The 17,531-nt window shown below is 44.9% G+C and overlaps 2 protein-coding genes across 2 annotated transcripts in view; one reads left to right on the top strand and one right to left on the bottom strand.

The window, feature by feature from the left end:
• Positions 1 to 11,235, bottom strand: part of azi2 (5-azacytidine induced 2) — a 59,288-nt gene extending 48,053 nt beyond the window's left edge. The window contains exons 1-2 of the mRNA XM_055660373.1: positions 11,078 to 11,235; positions 4,090 to 4,389 (exon numbers count right to left, since the gene is read on the bottom strand). Of these exons, the coding sequence (XP_055516348.1) occupies positions 4,090 to 4,317 (228 nt within the window). The 5' untranslated portion in view covers positions 4,318 to 4,389; positions 11,078 to 11,235. The remainder of the gene's footprint in view (positions 1 to 4,089; positions 4,390 to 11,077) is intronic.
• Positions 11,236 to 11,931: 696 nt separating this feature from the next.
• The window catches only part of LOC129712134 (zinc finger CW-type PWWP domain protein 2-like), a 75,660-nt gene continuing 70,060 nt past the window's right edge, over positions 11,932 to 17,531 (top strand). Inside the window, exons 1-2 of the mRNA XM_055660352.1 lie at positions 11,932 to 12,349; positions 17,165 to 17,485. Coding sequence (XP_055516327.1) covers positions 17,202 to 17,485 — 284 coding nt within the window. The 5' untranslated portion in view covers positions 11,932 to 12,349; positions 17,165 to 17,201. The remainder of the gene's footprint in view (positions 12,350 to 17,164; positions 17,486 to 17,531) is intronic.

Raw genomic sequence — 17,531 nt, 5'->3', positions numbered from 1 at the left:
AAGTATAAGGATAGGAAAGGTTGAGAGGAATATGGGTCATTGCAGTGCGATTAGCATAGATGTGGCAACTTGGTCCACTGGGGCAAATTGGGCCGAAGTGTCTGTCCTGCATGTCTCTAAGACTCGATGACAAGGGCAGCACTATTATAGTCTGGTGTACTGACCTCTATCTTGTTGAGGCTAGGCGACAGCTCTCGGGGCACCACCTTGTACCTACCCCTTGATCCTGATCCCACCAACAAATACCAGGCCACCGTCTCCCTAACCATCACAGTTCTCATCAGTTCTGGCAATCACCTCTCCACGGCTTCCAACCTGAGAGAACTCCTGCTCCGCAAGGCATGTTTTTGCCTCTTACCCAAGATCCATCAATAGGGCTGTCATGGTAGGCCAATCATTTCTGCTGCTCTTGTTCCACTGAACACATCTTCAAGTACCTCAAAGATAGACACAAAATGCTGGAGTAACTCAATGGTAGCATCTCTGGAGAGTAGGAATGGGTGATGTTTTGGGTCGAAACCCTTCTTCAAACCAGCATCTTGGTTTGAAGAAGGGTTTCTTTCCTACGTATTCAAGTACCTCAACTCTATCTTGTCCTTCCTTTGACTAGTCCATTCCCACCTAAATCCAAAACACCTCACACACTCTCACAAGACTTTGGCCGCCTCCACCTTTTCTTCACCATGGACATCCAGTTGCTTTACACTTCAATTCCCAAACAGGAAGACATCAAGGACTTCAATTTCTTCCAAGAATAAAGATTTAACCAGTTTGCCTCGACTAAGATTATCTTTTATGCAAGAGGGAACTGCAGATGCTGGTTTACATCGAAGATAAACACAAAATGCTGGAGTAACTCAGTGGGCAAGGCAGCATCTCTGGAAAAAAGGAATAGGTGATATTTCGGGTTGAGACCCTTCAACAGTCTGATGAAGGGTCTTGACCTTAAACGTCACCTATTCTTTTTTTTTTTCCAGAGATGCTTTCTGACCCACTGAGTCTAACTATCTTCTGCCTGGCAAACCTTGTTCTCACCCTCATGCACTTCCTCCAACCTTGTCTATTGCATGTGCTGTTCTCAATGTGGCCACCTCGACATCGGCAATACCAAGCATGCCATAGTGCGAAACACTTGCACTGTGTCTGCCATGACTAGATGGATTTCCCACTTTCTCATTCCCATACTGACCTGTCTGTCTCCGTTCTGCTCCCCTGCAGGTGCAAACTTTAAGAATAGAAAATCATATTTTGATTGGGTAGCCTACAACTGAATGAACATTAAATTCTCCAACTCCAGGTAACCAATTCTCCCCCCCCCATCCACTCTCACTTCTACTGATCTAACTAGGTCCTCACACACACATACCTTTCTTTCTACTCTTCCTCACACCCCTCTATCTCAGTTACTTTCTCCTTATCCTTTTGGTAATCACCCACTCCAAGACTGTTGGTGTCCCTCTTTCGTCTCCCCCGTTTCAAACTATCTACTATCGTTCCCTCTGGTTCTGCATTTCACTCCTCACCTTTCTTTCTTATCAGATTCTATTATCTGCAACCCTTTCTCTTCCCCACATATCACTCCAGTATTTGCAACAATCTCCAGCCTTCCCTCCACTACCTGACTCATCTGCCAATCAACCCCTCATCCACCTATCGTTGCCAGTTCTTTCCCTTACCTCTTTCTACCACCTATCTTGCCTTCAATCCAGTCTTGAAGAAGAATCCTGTCCCAAAACATTGTCTATCTATTTCCCTCGATAGATGCTGCCCGACAGAGATCCTCCAGCCTTGTTTTTTGCTCAAACGTTTTAGTTTGGGTAATTATGAGTGGATGATAAATAACGATCTCGCCAGCAGTACTCACAATACATAGAGTGATACAGTGTGGAAACAGGCCCTTCGGCCCAACTTGCCCACACTGGCCAACATGTCTCAGATACACTAGTCCCATCCTCTTAGGATTTCATACCTCTATAAGATCACCCCTCATCCTCCTGCGCTCCAAGGAGACCCAGCTTCCTCAACTTCTCCCGATAGCTCAGACCCTCCAGTCCTGGCAACATCCTTGTAAATCTTCTCTGAACCCTTTCAACCATGACAATATCTTTCCTGTAACATGGTGCCCAGAATTGAACACAATATTTTAAATGCGGTCTCACCAACCTCTTATACAACTGTAACATAACCTCCCAACGTCTATACTCAATACTCTGACTAATGAAGGCCAATGTGCCAAAGCCATTTTGACCACTTTATCTACCTGCTACTTGACCTTCAAGGAACAATGCACCTGTACTCCTAGATCCCTCTGCTTGACAAATCTACCCAGAGGTCTACCATTTACTGTGTAGGTCCTGCCCTTGTTAGACGTTCTAAAATGCAACACCTCACACATCTCTGTATTAAATTCCATCAACCATTCCTCAGCCCACCTGGCCAATCCATCCAGATCGTGCTGCAATCTTTCACAACCACCTTCGCTATCTGCAAAACCATCCACTTTTGTATCATCAGCAAACTTGCTAATCTTGCCCTATATGTTCTCATCCAAATCGTTGATGTAGATGACAAACAGTACAGGCCCAGCACTGAACCCTGAGGCACACCACTAGTCACAGGCCTTTAAACTTCCACCATCAGCCTCTGCATCCTTCCATGGAGCCAATTTGCTATCCATTCAGCTATCTCTCCTTGGATCCCACGCGATCTAACCTTTCAGAGCAGCAGACCATGTAGAACCTTGTCGAATGCCTTACTGAAATCCATGTATACAACATCTACAGCTCTGCCCTCATCGACCTTTTTGGCCAGTCTTAAAAAAAAAATCAGATTTGGGGGAGACATGACCTCCCACGTACAAAACTATGTTGACTATCCCTAATCAGCCTTTGCTCATCCAAATGCCTGTATAACCCATCCCTCAGAATACTCTCTAGTAACTTACCAACTACAGATGTTAAGCTCACCGGCCTATAGTTCCCAGCATTTTCCCTGCAGCCCTTCTTGAAAAGAGGCACAACATTTGCCACCCTCCAGTCTTCTGGCACCTATCCTGTATTTAAGGACGACTCATAAATTTCAACCAAGGGCTCCCGAATTTTCCTCTCCAGTTTCCCACAATGTCCTCGGAAAAATCAGATGCAAAAACATTTACTGCATTTATTGTGTCTCCAAGTATTCATTTCTCTTCTAGACAAGCGTGAAATTGGACATTTCTCAATCTCTACATCAGAGAATTGACTCGACCCTAAAATGCTTCTTTATTTTATAAAGAATAATAGGGAATTAATTTTCTACCTGTAGTTTCAAGGTATTATTAAGCTATATTTTGCCTAAAGATCCTAAATAGAGGTGGAGACAGTGGGGTTTGAAAGAAGGTGGAGGTCAGAGACAGCAAAGTTCCAGATGGGGATGGAGAAACAAGAGTAGAGGTTAAGGTGAGGGACTGCAAGTTTTTTCAGGGGAGATCAAGTGGTTGAACGATCCAGAACAAGGGGGTCACAGTTTAAGGATAAGGTGGAAATCTTAAGGATTTAAGTTAAGGATAAGGGGGAACCGAGATGAGAAAAACATTTTTCACAGAGAGTGGTGAATCTCTGGAATTCTCTGCCACAGAAGGTAGTTGAGGCCAGTTCATTAGCTATATTTAAGAGTTAGATGTAGCCCTTGTGGCTAAAGGGATCAGGGGGTATGGAGAGAAGGCAGGTACGGGATACTGAGTTGGATGATCAGCCATGATCATATTGAATGGCGGTGCAGGCTCGAAGGGCCTACTCCTGCACCTATTTTTTATGTTTCTATGATTCCTCTTTAATAATATTTAGTCGTTCATAGACATGTCTCTCAAAGAGAGGCTGACAGATGAAAGACCCAATAATAACCACGGTAAATTTCACAAACTATTCTGCCATTTGCTACTACTCCTGTACCTAATTTCTATGTTTCTATGAGAGGAAAAGAAAGGTGGCTGGGAGACAGAGCTAGGAGACAAGGTTGGAACAAAGAGGCAAATTGTCAATATCATTGCATATTAATATTTTGCTAATTTCAAAACTAATAAATTCTACAATTCAACACAAAATAATTTACCCTTTCCTCCAGAATCCGAGCTTTTTTCTTCAACAAAGAATTTTCACTCTCCGTTTGCTTCAATCGTTTTTTGATATCTTCGTAGGCTGTGACAAGTGCAAAGTGGGAACCGACAGATTCATCACCTGAAGAACCTGCAACAGGACTAAACCTGAAAGCTGTTGCTTCAGGGCTTGCTTCTTCATGATTCAAAATAGAAATATCATCTTCTGCATATGCTGCGTCCATGCTCACGTCTTCACACAGCTCACCAATGATGACAGAAGCCACAGCTCTCTTCCGCTGACCAGTACAGGCTCACTGTCAATCAAAACAAAACAAATTTGTTGAAGATGGTACGTCCACACAATAAAAACAGCTTTGTATGTTAATAAATATTATTTAAAGGTGATCAAAAGTAACCAAAATAAACCCCAATTCTCAGTCACATCTATTTATACTAATACTGAAATTCTCATCTTGTCCTCTTCCGCTTTGCGTTGTTTTTAAATTTGCACAAAAACAATCCCCCATAGCGCTACGATTTTTCGCCACGTTACTCACTCGCCTCTGCTACGTCAAATACGTTTTGTTCAGATCTATTTGTGAAATAGTACAAAAGTTATGAAGGACTAAAAATCGTAAAAAAAACGCCCCTCCGGCAACTGCTGTCAATAACGGAGGCGAAGAAATAAAAAGCTGAAGGGGCGGAGTGTGTTGATCAGCTTGTGGAGAGTGTGCAGCTTGCAAAGAGTGAGCAGCTTGCAGAGAGTGAGCAGCAAGCGGGCTGCTTCTGCGGCGACCAGCATGACGAGCCGGAAGCTGCTGAGTTGAACTGGAAGCCCCTGAGTGAATCTGTAGTGGGACCGGGATCTGCTGATGTTGATCCGTGAGGCGGAAAGCTGAAGGTGTTGGGTGAGCAGAGTGGGACCTGCGTCTGATGCGACCGCCCCCCTCCCATCCCCACTCCCCTTCATCCCACCACCCACCCCCCCCCCCCCCCCCCCCCCCCCCCCCCCACTCCCCTGAGTAGTGGAACATTGATTTGGGGGAACAGGTTGTGTGAGTGGTGGAATATTGCGTTGCGGAATGGGTTGTGTTGGGGGAACCAGGCCTCCCAATGAATGGGTCCCACTTCGACTAGTACACAGTTAAAAAGGTAAGCATTTAGATCATTTTCATCTCCTTTATAATTTGATGCAAAATATTTGCTCTGGTGCACAGAGTTGTTATTCTTAACACAAATCCACATTCAATTATACATTTTACTACCTATTCTATATGTTTAAACTAGTATGGAGCTTTGAGTAGCTCCACCATTTAGGATGTAGCAAAGAAAATTGGAAACATAAGCACAGTAGTCTAGTCAGTACTTAGTTAGACACAAAATGCTGGAGTAACTCACCGGGCCAGGCAGCATCTCTGGATAGAAGGAATGGGTGACGTTTCAGGTCGAGACCCATTTTCAGACTGACAGTCAGGGGAGAGGGAGACACAGAGATAAGGAAGTGTAAGGTGTGAGAACAAGACACGAGAGGGGATAGAGATCAAGGAAAATGTAGAATAGATCATTGTTAGCTAGGAGAATATGACAACAAAGCAAACTGTTAAAATGTAATTGGGGTCAATCAGGCTGGTCAGAGATCCGGAAAGGGGGAGGGATGGAAAGCAAGGGTATTACTTGAAGTTAGAGAAGTCAATATTCATATCGCTGGGGTGTAAACTGCCCAAGCGAAATATGAGGTGAATTTGCCTTGGCCTCACTCTGTCAATGGAGGAAGCCCAGGACAGAAAGGTCAATGTGGGAATGGGAGGGGGAGTTAAAGTATTTTGCAACCGAGAGATCAGGTAGGTTTAGGCAGACTGAGCAGAGGTGTTCAGCGAAACGATCACCAAGCCTGGGCTTGGTCTCACCGATATTTAGGAGTCTACACCTGGAACAGCAGATACAGTAGATGAGGTTGGAGGTGGTGCAAGTGAACCTTTGCCACAGCTGAAAAGATTGTCAGGGTCCTCTGACTCACCTGAAAAGTCTGCCCTATCTTCAGTGTAAATCAGCATCTGCAGTTCATTCCATTCAACACATCTAGTCAGCCCTTGATACAGACTGAATTTTTCCAATCCAATGTTCATGCGTTCTTCCCCTTCACATTTAGCTCAAGTGCCATGAGATTGGTGTCAACTTGTAATGAACTGATGGACAACTTGTCATCAACTACATGGTTAAGTTCCTGCAGTGATGCAGCATGGACTTCTTTGACACTATTCATCCATGTTGTTGACCTTAATCGCCTTTCTGTTTTCTTTCATTTTCACAAGCACAATCAACTTGTTACTGAATTTGACTGTACCACATGCCAAAAGCACATCAAGTTTCTGCTAAAGCATAATAGCATTAAAGGAACATGCAGGCATTATTAGGCCCATGAACATACACTTGATTCTTGCTGCCTACATACGCAATTTTCTCTCTACATACCCTATTTCTCTCTACTCTGAGCTGAGGGCAACAGTGAACTGGCAAAGTGGAAATGCAACCCGCATCAAATGAATCATGATCATATTGAATGGTGGGTATGGTTGAAGTGTTAAGAGGTCTAACTCCGCTTTAGTTTTCTTATGAAATCCAGATTTACTGCCACGTACAATTCTACCTCCGACTTTCACCACTAACTTCCATCCGGCACTCAAATTCACCTGGACCATTTCAGACATCTCTCTACCGTTTCTAGACCACACTATCTCCATCGCAGGTAACAGACTACTGACCGACATCTACTATAAACCCACTGACTCCCATGCATATCTGGACTACACTTCTTCCCCCCCCTTCCCCCCTTCCCCTCCCCTTCCCCCTCCCCCCCCTTCAACTCTCAGAAAAAAAAATACCTCAAGTAATTAAACTATCAACATAGAAAGAAGATTATGTTAATTTCTTCCGATCTGAAAGCAGATACGCAAACTATACGAATTTCCATCGCAATTAACTTTAGGGTGTGTCTATTTATTGCAGTTCTTCAGGGTCAAAGTCAGGCTACACACCTTGACAACAGTTTTCCATTTTCCGGTATTAACGTTGAGTAAAAGTAACTACACAAGCACGAGTAGTTGGCTAAAGTTTAATTGGAAGGGGACCCTAGCAGAATTGACAATGGAGCAGCAGCGGCAGGAGTTTCTGGGAGTAATTTAAAGACACAGGATCTTTTCATCCCATAATAATAATAATAATAAATTTTATTTATGGGCGCCTTTCAAGAGTCTCAAGGACACCTTACAAAATTTAGCAAATAGAGTAAAAACATGTAAGCGGAATGAAATAAATAGTAAAGACATCACCAGTACGCAAATTAAAGACAGAATTCAATCCAAAGACAAAAAGTCAAAAACACAATATGAAGAGACCAGCGGCAGCTAAAGCGCACCAGCGTACACTCTCCCTTCCGGCAGCCATCTTGGACACAGAATAAAATAATAATTTACACACAAAAAAACCCATCCCCCCACAGTGGTAACCATTGGCACAGTGTCCAGTCCCCATCCCCAGTTCTCCGATAGTCAGGCCTATTGAGGCCTCCACAGTTGCCTCTATGGAGGCCCGATGTTCCTGGCCGTTCTCGCCGGGTGGTGTTGATCCGGCGTCGGGAGAGTCCTCACAGCGGCTGGGACGGCTCGAACGGCCGATTCCCTACCGGAGTCCGTGGCATTCCAAGGGCGACAGGGCCACGTCGGTTGGTGCTCCGAGGCTCCCGATGTTAAAATCGGCGTCGCCGCCCACGGCTGGCCGCTCCACAGCCCCGCAGCTCGACGGTGTTGATCACGGTCTCAGCATACGGCGCGACGACCCAGGCAAGGCATCGCCCGCTCCGCGATAGCGCTCCAGCACTGTGCCGCCACCGAAGCTGAAGGTGCTGGGCGGTTCCTGCCTGGAAAATGCCGCTCCACTCCCGCTGGTAGGCCGCAAGGACGGGTCGACGGTGCAGCCTGGGGAAAAGGCTGCCTCATCGACCAGGTAGGGACCTAGAAAATAGTTTCCCCCTTCCCCCCCACATAAAAAAGTCAAATTCTCCAACAAACATAGGACACAATTCACTAAAAACTAATAAAAAAAAGTGAATTGAACGGACAGCTGCTGGTTAGCAGCCGTTCCCCAGGATGGCTCCTCCTCCTTGAGGTGTATAAATAGGTGTATAAATAGATCCTCCATGACATTACAGTGGGTGTTATTGTAGATAGTGTAGATGGTTGGCAAAAATTGCAACAGGATCTTGATCGGTTGGGCAGGTCGGGTGAAATATTGTTGATGGAGTTTAATACAACAAAGAGTGAGGTGTTCCATTCTGGGAAGTCTAACCAGGCTAGGTCCTACACCTGTGAGCGACAGGGCTCTGGGGAGTGTTGTCGACCAGAGGGATCTGGGAGTGCAGGTACATAGTTCATTGAAAGTGATGTCAGGTAGAAAGAGGCGGTCCATAAGGCTTTCGGCACATTGGCCGTCATCAGTCAGAGTATTGAGTATAGAAGTCGGGAGGTAATTTTACAGCTGTATATGACATAGGTGAGGCTACATTTATAGTATTGCGTTCAGTTTTGGTTACCCTGTTATAGGAAAGGATCCATAGAAGATTTACGGGGGTGTTGCTAAGACTTAAGGGCTTGAGCTATAGGGAGAGGTTGAGCAGGCTAGGACTTAATTCCTTGGAGCACAGGAAGATGATGATCTTATAAAGGTGTATAAATAGATAGGGGGGGGTCAAGAACCAGAGGACACAGGTTTAATGAGAGGCAAGAAAGATTTAATAGGAACCTGTGGGACAACTATTTTACACAAAAGGGTGATGGGTATACAGAACAAGCTGCCAGAGGAGGTAGTTGTCACAGGTACAAGCATATTTAAAATATATTTGAACAGGTACATGGAGAGGATAGGTTTGAAGGAATATGAGCCACGCACAGGCAAGTGAGACAAGTGTAGATGGGGCATGTTGGTCTGTGTGGGCAAGTTGGGCCGAAGAGCTTGTTTCCATGCTGTATGACTATGACAAAGAGAAATAAACTTACTAAGGGGGGAATGAGATAACCGTGACTTCCAAAGGAAGACAAAGACAGCATAAAAGCAAACAAGAAGGCATATAACCTAGCAAAGATTAGTGAAAAGCCAGAGTGTTGGGAAGCTTTTAAAAAACAAAGGCAACTCAAAATGCAATAATGGGAGAAAAGATTAAATATGAAGGTAGGCAAGCCAAAAATAAAGAAGACACCAAATTTTTTTTCAGATATACAGTGAATAAAAGAGAGGCAAGAGTGGACATTAAACCGCTGGAAAATGACACTGCAACATTAGTAATAGGGAATGGGGAACAAAGAAATGGCTCATGAACTGTCATGTTTTTGTGTTAGTCTATCAAAGTGGAGGCAGTGTAAAACGCCAGAAATTCCAGAGAGTCAGGGGACTCTCACTATTACTAAGGAGAAGGCATTTGGGAAGCTGAAAGGTCTGAAGGTGGATAAGTCACCTGGACAAGGTGGACTTACCCCCAGGATGACATTGTGCCCAGGTTTGTGGATGATACGAAGACAGGTGGAGGGGGCAGGTAGCGCAGGTAGCATAGGATGCTATGAGAATGCAGGGTGACTTGGACAGGTTGGGTGAGTGGGCAGATGCAATTTAATGTGGATAAATGTGAGGTTATCCACTTTGGTAGCAAACACAGGAAGGCAGATTACTATCTAAATGGTGACAAGTTGGGAAAAGGGGAAGTACACCGGGATCTGGGGGTCCTTGTTCATCAGTCAATGAAAGTAAGCATGCAGGTTCAGCAGGCAGTGAAGAAAGCAAATGTTGGTCCTCATAACGAGAGGAGTTGAGTATAGGAGCAATGAGGTCCTTCTGCAGTTGTATAGGGCCTTAGTGAGAACACACCTGGAGTATTGTGTGCAGTTTTGGTCCCCTAATTTGAGGAAGGATATTCTTGCTATTGAGGGAGTGCAGCGTATGTTTACAAGGTAAATTCCCGGGATGGCGGGACTGTCATATGCTGAGAGAAAATGGAATGGTTGGGCTTGTATACTCTTGGAGTCTAGAAGGATGAGAGGGAATCTTATTGAAACATATAAGATTATTAAGGGTTTGGACACACTAGAGACAGGAAACATGTTCCCGATGTTGGGGGAGTCCAAAACCAGGGGCCACAGTTTAAGAATAAGGGTAAGCCATTCCAGAACAGAGATGAGGAAAGTTTTTCCACACAGAGAGTTGTGAGTCGATAGAATTCACTGCCTCAGAGGGCGGTGGAGGCCAGTTCTCTGGATACTTTTGTAAATTGCTTGTTCTAAGCTTCCCCCAGTCTAGTTTCAGTCAAAAATCACTGAGTCAAGCACTTGCGCATCTAAACTTTATTTTGACAAAACACAATTACAGTTCCCACTACTGTACCTAACCACCGCAGGTTCGATCCTCTTGGACAGGTACGTGGATAGGAAAGGTCCAGAGGGATATGGCCCAAATACTGGCAAATTAGACTGGTTTGGTCAGCATGAATGGGTGGGCCAAACTGTTTCCCTCCGTAATTCGAAACGGAAGTTCGATAATTAATTAAAAACAAGGAAGATATGAGTTACTGACACAATGCAGGGATGCACAAGTCAACTCTTCCAAAGCAATGATACGATGAGTTGATTGAATGACGCCATCCGAAACCAATCTATTTTCTAATCTACGATTTCATGAACAATCTGATTTTTTTATCACCCAGGCCGCCCGAGTTGTTGACAAAGTTGACATGTACAATTTGCAAATGAACAAACCTCTGATCAACCCCACGTATACGTTCTGGTGCCCAAGAGCCAGGCACAGGCTGCAAGACACCCATTGGGTCCAGAGTGTTGATGGGGCGCAGAAGACAGACACAAAATGCTGGACAGCGGGACAGGCAACATCTCTGGAGAGAAGGAATGGGTGACCCTTCCTCAGATCTCTGGCCCAGGTTTCGCCGATGTCACTCTCACTTACCGGTTAAATTCGATTACTTTCCGCCGCCGGCAGCCCGGTTCTCAGCGCTTGCTTTCCAATGCCGACACTGGGTACAGCCCACTGTCCTCCATTTGCGAATCAGCCCCGCGTTCCCCTTTCACCTCCCAGCTCGCACCACGTGACCATTTGCCGACCGCCGCCACGCTGGAACAGTGACGTCATGACGCTGGCGAGTGACGCGGAGTTTGGGGCCGCGCTTCGTTCCCGTGACGGAGAGAGGGGGAGGGGAGAGAAAATGCTGCAGTATCTCAGCGGGTCATGCAGCATCTCTGGACAGAAGGAATAGGTGACACGTCTGAAGAAGGGTCTCGACCCGAAACGTCACCCATTTCTTCTCTCCAGAGATGTTACCTGACCCGCTGAGTTACTCCAGCATTCTGTGTCTATTTTTGGTTTATAGACAATACACAATAGACAATAGGTGCAGGAGGAGGCCATTCAACCCCAATCATCCCCAATCTGTACCCCGTTCCTGCCTTCTCCCCATCCCCTGACTCCGCTATTTTTAAGAGACCAGTTGTTCTTCAACCATCATATTGGTCTAAATTATACCACTATTACATTGTGAAGGATGTTAACAATTAGAAATTTCGTTGTTTTTTTGTAATATTCAGTTGTAAGAAACCTGAAGTGCTGATTGTTAAGGTGTGCCATTAATCATGAGCAAGAAACCTATTTATTTTCTAACTCATAGGTTATGCGATAGGATTCATCACTGCTGCAGGTGCAATAAATGTGGAGATAAAGAATAATGACAATTAAATTGACTCTTGAACTCTCTTGAACTCTTGAAATGATAAATTCTAAACAGTAAATTCTTCAATCCTCTTCCGGTTACGGTATTGTTATTGACGAGGTCCAGGTTAGAATACTTTACCGGCGCAGTTTCCACCCGCAAGTCCCACTTCATTTCATGGATTGGCAGAAAGAATCAATCTTTGGAAAGAATCAGCTTGAAACATAGTTTTGTAGCTCGGGTTCAGCTGCGGCTGCGGTGCAAGGATGAGGCGCGAGGACTCTCGCGCTGCGCTTCTGGCGGGATGGCCCCTGCAGCTCGTGCAACGGACACACCAACGGCCAAGCTCGGGGCCGCGCGGGTGCCGGGCTCACTCGGGGAGGGAGAGCAGTTCCCAGCTTCCCAGGTGCGGGAGTCTCAACCAGCCCGGCGCTGGCGAAGGCAGGAAGCGGCAGGAGAAAGTTGGTGGTGATCTGCACACGGACTGGCTTTTGATAGTTCGTGCGGGAATTTCGGTAAAGCTTCCTACACGAGCTCCGCAAGTAGAGGGAATGCCCACCGTTCAACGCGTTTATTATCACATAGACACAAAAAGCTGGAGTAACTCAGCGGGACAGGCACCATCTCTGGAGAGAAGGAATGGGTGACATTTCGGGTCGAGACCCTTCTTCAGACTGGTTAGGGATAAGGGATACGAGAGATATAGACGGCGATATGTGGAGATAAAGAATAATGATTGAAAGATATGCAAAAATGTAACGACGATAAAGGAAACAGGCCATTGTAAGCTGTAGGGTGAAAATGAGAAGCTAGTGCGACTTATCAAATACACGAGTAGGGTGAGGTGCAGGCAGGTGCAATGAAACATCTACAGTAGCAATGTTAGAAAATTTTGAGATTTTAAAAATCAAGTCTGAAATTTACCCCATCAGATAAAGCATAAAAAGAGGTTTAATTTGACACCTAATTCACTTTCATATCTTCAGTATTAAAAAAGTTATGGCCATTTTCATATTCGGAAATTAGCATCTTGCAAAATTGCTTTTCCATTGACTTAACACCAAAGCTGTGATCAAGGACAGTCAAAAGCCCAAAACTTTCTTAAAAATTAAGAGAACAGAATGACATTTTCAGTTATTATAGATTGAAGCATTCTGAAACAAATATGAAACAATCTTACTTGGATGACCTGAAATTAAAGCATATAATTAGTTAGTTACCCAATTGTAGCTAATTACAAAATTCAATTACTAGATCTAAACATCTATCCATCTCTTAAGAAAGGGTTAACATTTTTAAAAAGCCTAAGTATCCAAATAACATTCACACAAGAATTCACAATATAACATGATTTTTAAATCTCATTGTCATCAAATTATAGGCCAAAGGAATTTAGTGTTTAATTCCTGTAAATTAATGGGCATTTAAATCATCTTGCAAATGGGATTTTGTGGAATGCACTGGTTTGGAACGTTGCGGTGGCAGTGAATTTAAACCCCATATCGGCAGGAAAAATACTGCTGGTTCGTATATTTACAATGACATTTTCGCAACTTGAAATTTTGATTAAAGGCATCCTTAGAAGCAAGTTTATATGAAAATATAAACGGCATACCTTGCTTTGTCCCCTACGTGAGATCCGTCCCGTTGTCGGCATTGACGCCATTTGAAGATGATTTTAATTTTACTCCAACAATTAAATGATCCAGCGCTAATTTTAATAAACTTAATAAAACGGCAGTGGAAGCGATTTTTCTTAGCAACTAAACAGCCGGACAGAGATCGATTTGAATAGGCTGCAGAAAAATCGCATTTTAAACCCGCCCCCCTCTCAAAGGCGCCAAAGTCGCGCACACGTGCAGCGACAGAACTGCAGCGCCGCTGAAGGTAAGTTGTGTAACATACCTATATACAGGCAAATGAAATTTTCTGCTATGGCCAGAGTCGATGTTCTCACATTGTGAGTCAGTCTCATTTTAGTGCACTTTGGCACCTTTTCAATGTAAGATGGGAGAATCATCAGAGCACTTGGCACCTGTTGAGGTGCTTTCTAAGCTTGCGTCAGATCTCAGTTTTTTACTTTGGGATGCCACTGAGCCAGTGTCTCTGAGCTGTAAGAAGCGAGTTCGGTATTCTGAAAAACGCAAGGAATCATGGGATTTTGGCAAAGACCATTCACCATAAAGAAAAAGCGAACGAAGCGCTGGCTGAAGAAACTGTGTATAAATTCTTATCTTTATTCATAATTTATGTGTAAAACTCTCATTACAAAGGAACAGGTAGCAGGAGAGTGGGGTTTCACAGCGAGAGAGAGGGGGCAAATGCGAGTGGGAGACAGGGGAGAGCGCACACACAGACCAGCGCCTCTGCAGCCAGGGTAGAACCCGGGTCCACGGCACCGCAAATGCTGGACACTGGACCCCCCCCGAGTGGCCCATCCCCGCCTGGGGGGTGGCCGGAGACATCCGGGGCGACCACGGACCAGCGACCCCAGCAGCCTCAGGACCGCAGCCAGCACGTAGTAGAAGCACTAGCCCCAACTCAACTATGCCTGTGCCACCAGGCCAACTGACAGCCCCGGAACGACAGGACACCATCGGCCCCAGGCCCACAGCCAGCCGGAGAAGAAGCGCCAACCCCAGCTCAACCACGCCTGTCCTGCCGGGCCAACTGAAAGCCCCGGAATGATGGAACACCAGCGGCCCCAGGCCCACCGCCATCGCAGAGAAGTGCCAACGCCAGCTCAACTATGCCTGTCCCGCCGGGCCAAGCGAAAGCCCACACAGGCCCACAGCCAGCGCAGGGAAGAAGCACCAACTCCAGCCCAATCTCCAGCCCCTGCCAGTACCGAGAGGGCCAACCGACAGCCACTGGACAAGGAGAGAGGCGCAGCTGAAGGTCCCTGGCCGGAGACGACCAGGGCGACCACGGACCGACGACCTCAGTGGCCCCTGGCCCACAGCCAGCGCGGAGAAGAAGCGCCAACTCTAGTCCAAGAGCCAACTCCAGCTCCCGCCAGCACAGAGCGGGCCAACTGACAGCCACTGGACAAGAAGAGAGGCGCAGCAGGAGGTCCTTGGCCAGCCGGGGAACGGCCGCCCAGGAGCCGGAGACAGCGCCTCCTCCCCGCACCTGCTGCAAGCCTGGCCTGACATCTCCGGCCATCTCCAGTTGCCCCCGGATGGGGACGGGACATCTGGAAGGGGACGGGGACGGCCCAGCAGCAACTCAACAGCGCCCGCAACGCTAGAGAACCGGGCCCGACCCCGACCATGGACGAGCGCGATCTTGCTCACTCACCAAAGCATAAAGCAATAAATACAACAAAATAATCTTAGCTTTTAACAAAGGAACAATAAATACAACTAATTAATAGTTTGAAAGCAGTATTTTCTTACCAAGAAGAATCAAAGCTGGAAAAAACAGATGAAATGAAGGTCTATAAGTACACAGCTCCACTGCTTCCAGCAATGTTTATGCTGAGTGGCCTTTGCCTGGGCATGCACAGTCAGAATACCGAACTCGCTTATTAACTGCAGTATGCTACAAACGTGACAGGCACCACTAATACTGTAGACTTGAACCAACGATCAGGACTCGTGACTATATTTAGATGAGATGAGAAAATATAACTTATATGTCATCTTGACCTGCCTCCAACTGCTGAGGATTTGCTGTTAACAATTGGACCTTTAGCCAATCTGTTCCCATACGGTTACAACACCAGCAACTACCAAACAGTGCAAACATATTGACCGATATACACAAAATCAGGACAAAAATAATCCAGGCAGTGTTACCTCATCAATATTCCCAATTATTCATAAAATGTTGGAAGATAATTTCAAGCAACACTTAATGATGCTCAAGATAGACACACGATGCTGGAGTAACTTAGCTGGTCAGGCAGCATCTCTGGAAAAACGGGCTAGATGACGTTTTGGGTCAAGACCTTTTAGACTGGAGTCAGGGCAGAGGGAAACTAAAAAGTATGAAATGGTACAAAGAGCAAATGAAAAAAAAATTATGAAAAAAACACACCAAAGTCAGCACTGATGATCAAGGAAAGGTGGAGCCCACAATAGTCCATTGTCCGCTGTGTAAACGGTGATAATGAGGGGATACGAATAGTGCGTAGAGCCGGAGAGCAGGAGGAATCACAGAGGGGATGCAATGAGAGAGGATGTTACAGACTATTGTGACCTCCACTTTTCCTTGATATGCTTCTGTCGGGTCCCCCTGCAAACTCCGGCATTCCAGAGAAAACAATCCACGTCTGTCCAACCTTTCCCTGCAGCTAATATCCCCTAATCCAGGTATAATTATTTTAAACTGCACCTTTTCCCATTACACCATCTACTTCACTTCAATTGGGTTACCAGGTTTCACCCAAGTTCTTCTGTTCATGAAATCCTCATACACAACTTTATTATCTCCCGGTTTTCCACTTTTCCAATGCTCTCTTGACTGACCTTCTTTACTGTACACTCTATGATCCAAAACTGCAATGGCTGTCCTAATTCAATCCAAAATTTGCTGGCCTTATTGGATTCCAGTAAGCAACATTTGCATGTTAATATTCTCATTCTTAATTTCAAATCCTTACAATCTTTGAATTATTCTACTGTGACTTAAGGTCTTAAAGCCGCAAACTCTGGATAACTATGTAAATCCTTCCGGTTCTATACTTTCCTTCCTCCTTTATGATGCTCTGTAAAATCTATCTTGTCTAATTGTCTAAAAATCTAATTTGTCTAATTAAATACAAATATTACAAATATCTCTGCAAGGGGATCCTGTAATTTCTATTGTCCCCCTTCCTCACTTCACTTCATTTGCCCATCATCTCCTTCCCTGATTCCACCTACACATCTGTCACACCTCTCTGTCCCTCAACTTTTTTGCATTGGCTATTTCCCTACTACACTCTCAATTCTGATGCAGGTTCTCAACCTGAAAGATCAACTACTGTTTGTCACGACAATGCTGCTTGATCTGTTAAATTGAGACTGCAGTTTTCTTTGCATCAGATTCCACATTCGCAGTCCCTTGCACCCTCAATAATACCTCCTTTATGTTCTATTATAAATGTCTTCATCATTTCATTTTGATGTAATAAATTTGTATCTATCTTTTCCTCAAGCTTTGATCCACATTTTTACCTTTCTGACGGGTCAATGGACATGGACAAGTTACTATGCTCTAGAAAGTGATTTTGACAAAAATATATTTAAAATAAATACCTACTTTCTTTTTTTTCTATCTAAATTCAACTCTAAATGGATTAGTAATTTATATTTACTATTGTCCTCTTCATTTTTGATTTTAAGGTTTTTCAGGGCCCTGAACAATAAACTGCAAAACAAAATGGAACTCATTGATAATGGATTTTATGCAGACACGATGTGGATTCAATGTGAAAATGAAGATTGCTTGAAATGGAGGCTTTTGACAATTGAGGATGCTGCATCTGTGGATTCAAGTAAACCCTGGTACTGTCACATGAACAATGATACGTGGTTTAACTGCTGTTCTGTGCCTGAAGAGAGTTACCCTGAGGAATCTGTATTCCACCAATGTGGATTGAAACTTGTCTACTCACAACTTCCTGTGGGAACTCTAGTTTTAGCCAAGATGTCTGGATGGCCGAGGTGAGGCTTACCCTTAGAGTAAGGAGGAATTTTTCAAACTGTAATT

This window comes from Leucoraja erinacea, chromosome 2 (genome assembly GCF_028641065.1).
Source record: "Leucoraja erinacea ecotype New England chromosome 2, Leri_hhj_1, whole genome shotgun sequence".
Classification (NCBI taxonomy): Eukaryota; Metazoa; Chordata; class Chondrichthyes; order Rajiformes; family Rajidae; genus Leucoraja; species Leucoraja erinaceus.
This window is presented reverse-complemented; position numbering and strand designations above follow the sequence as displayed.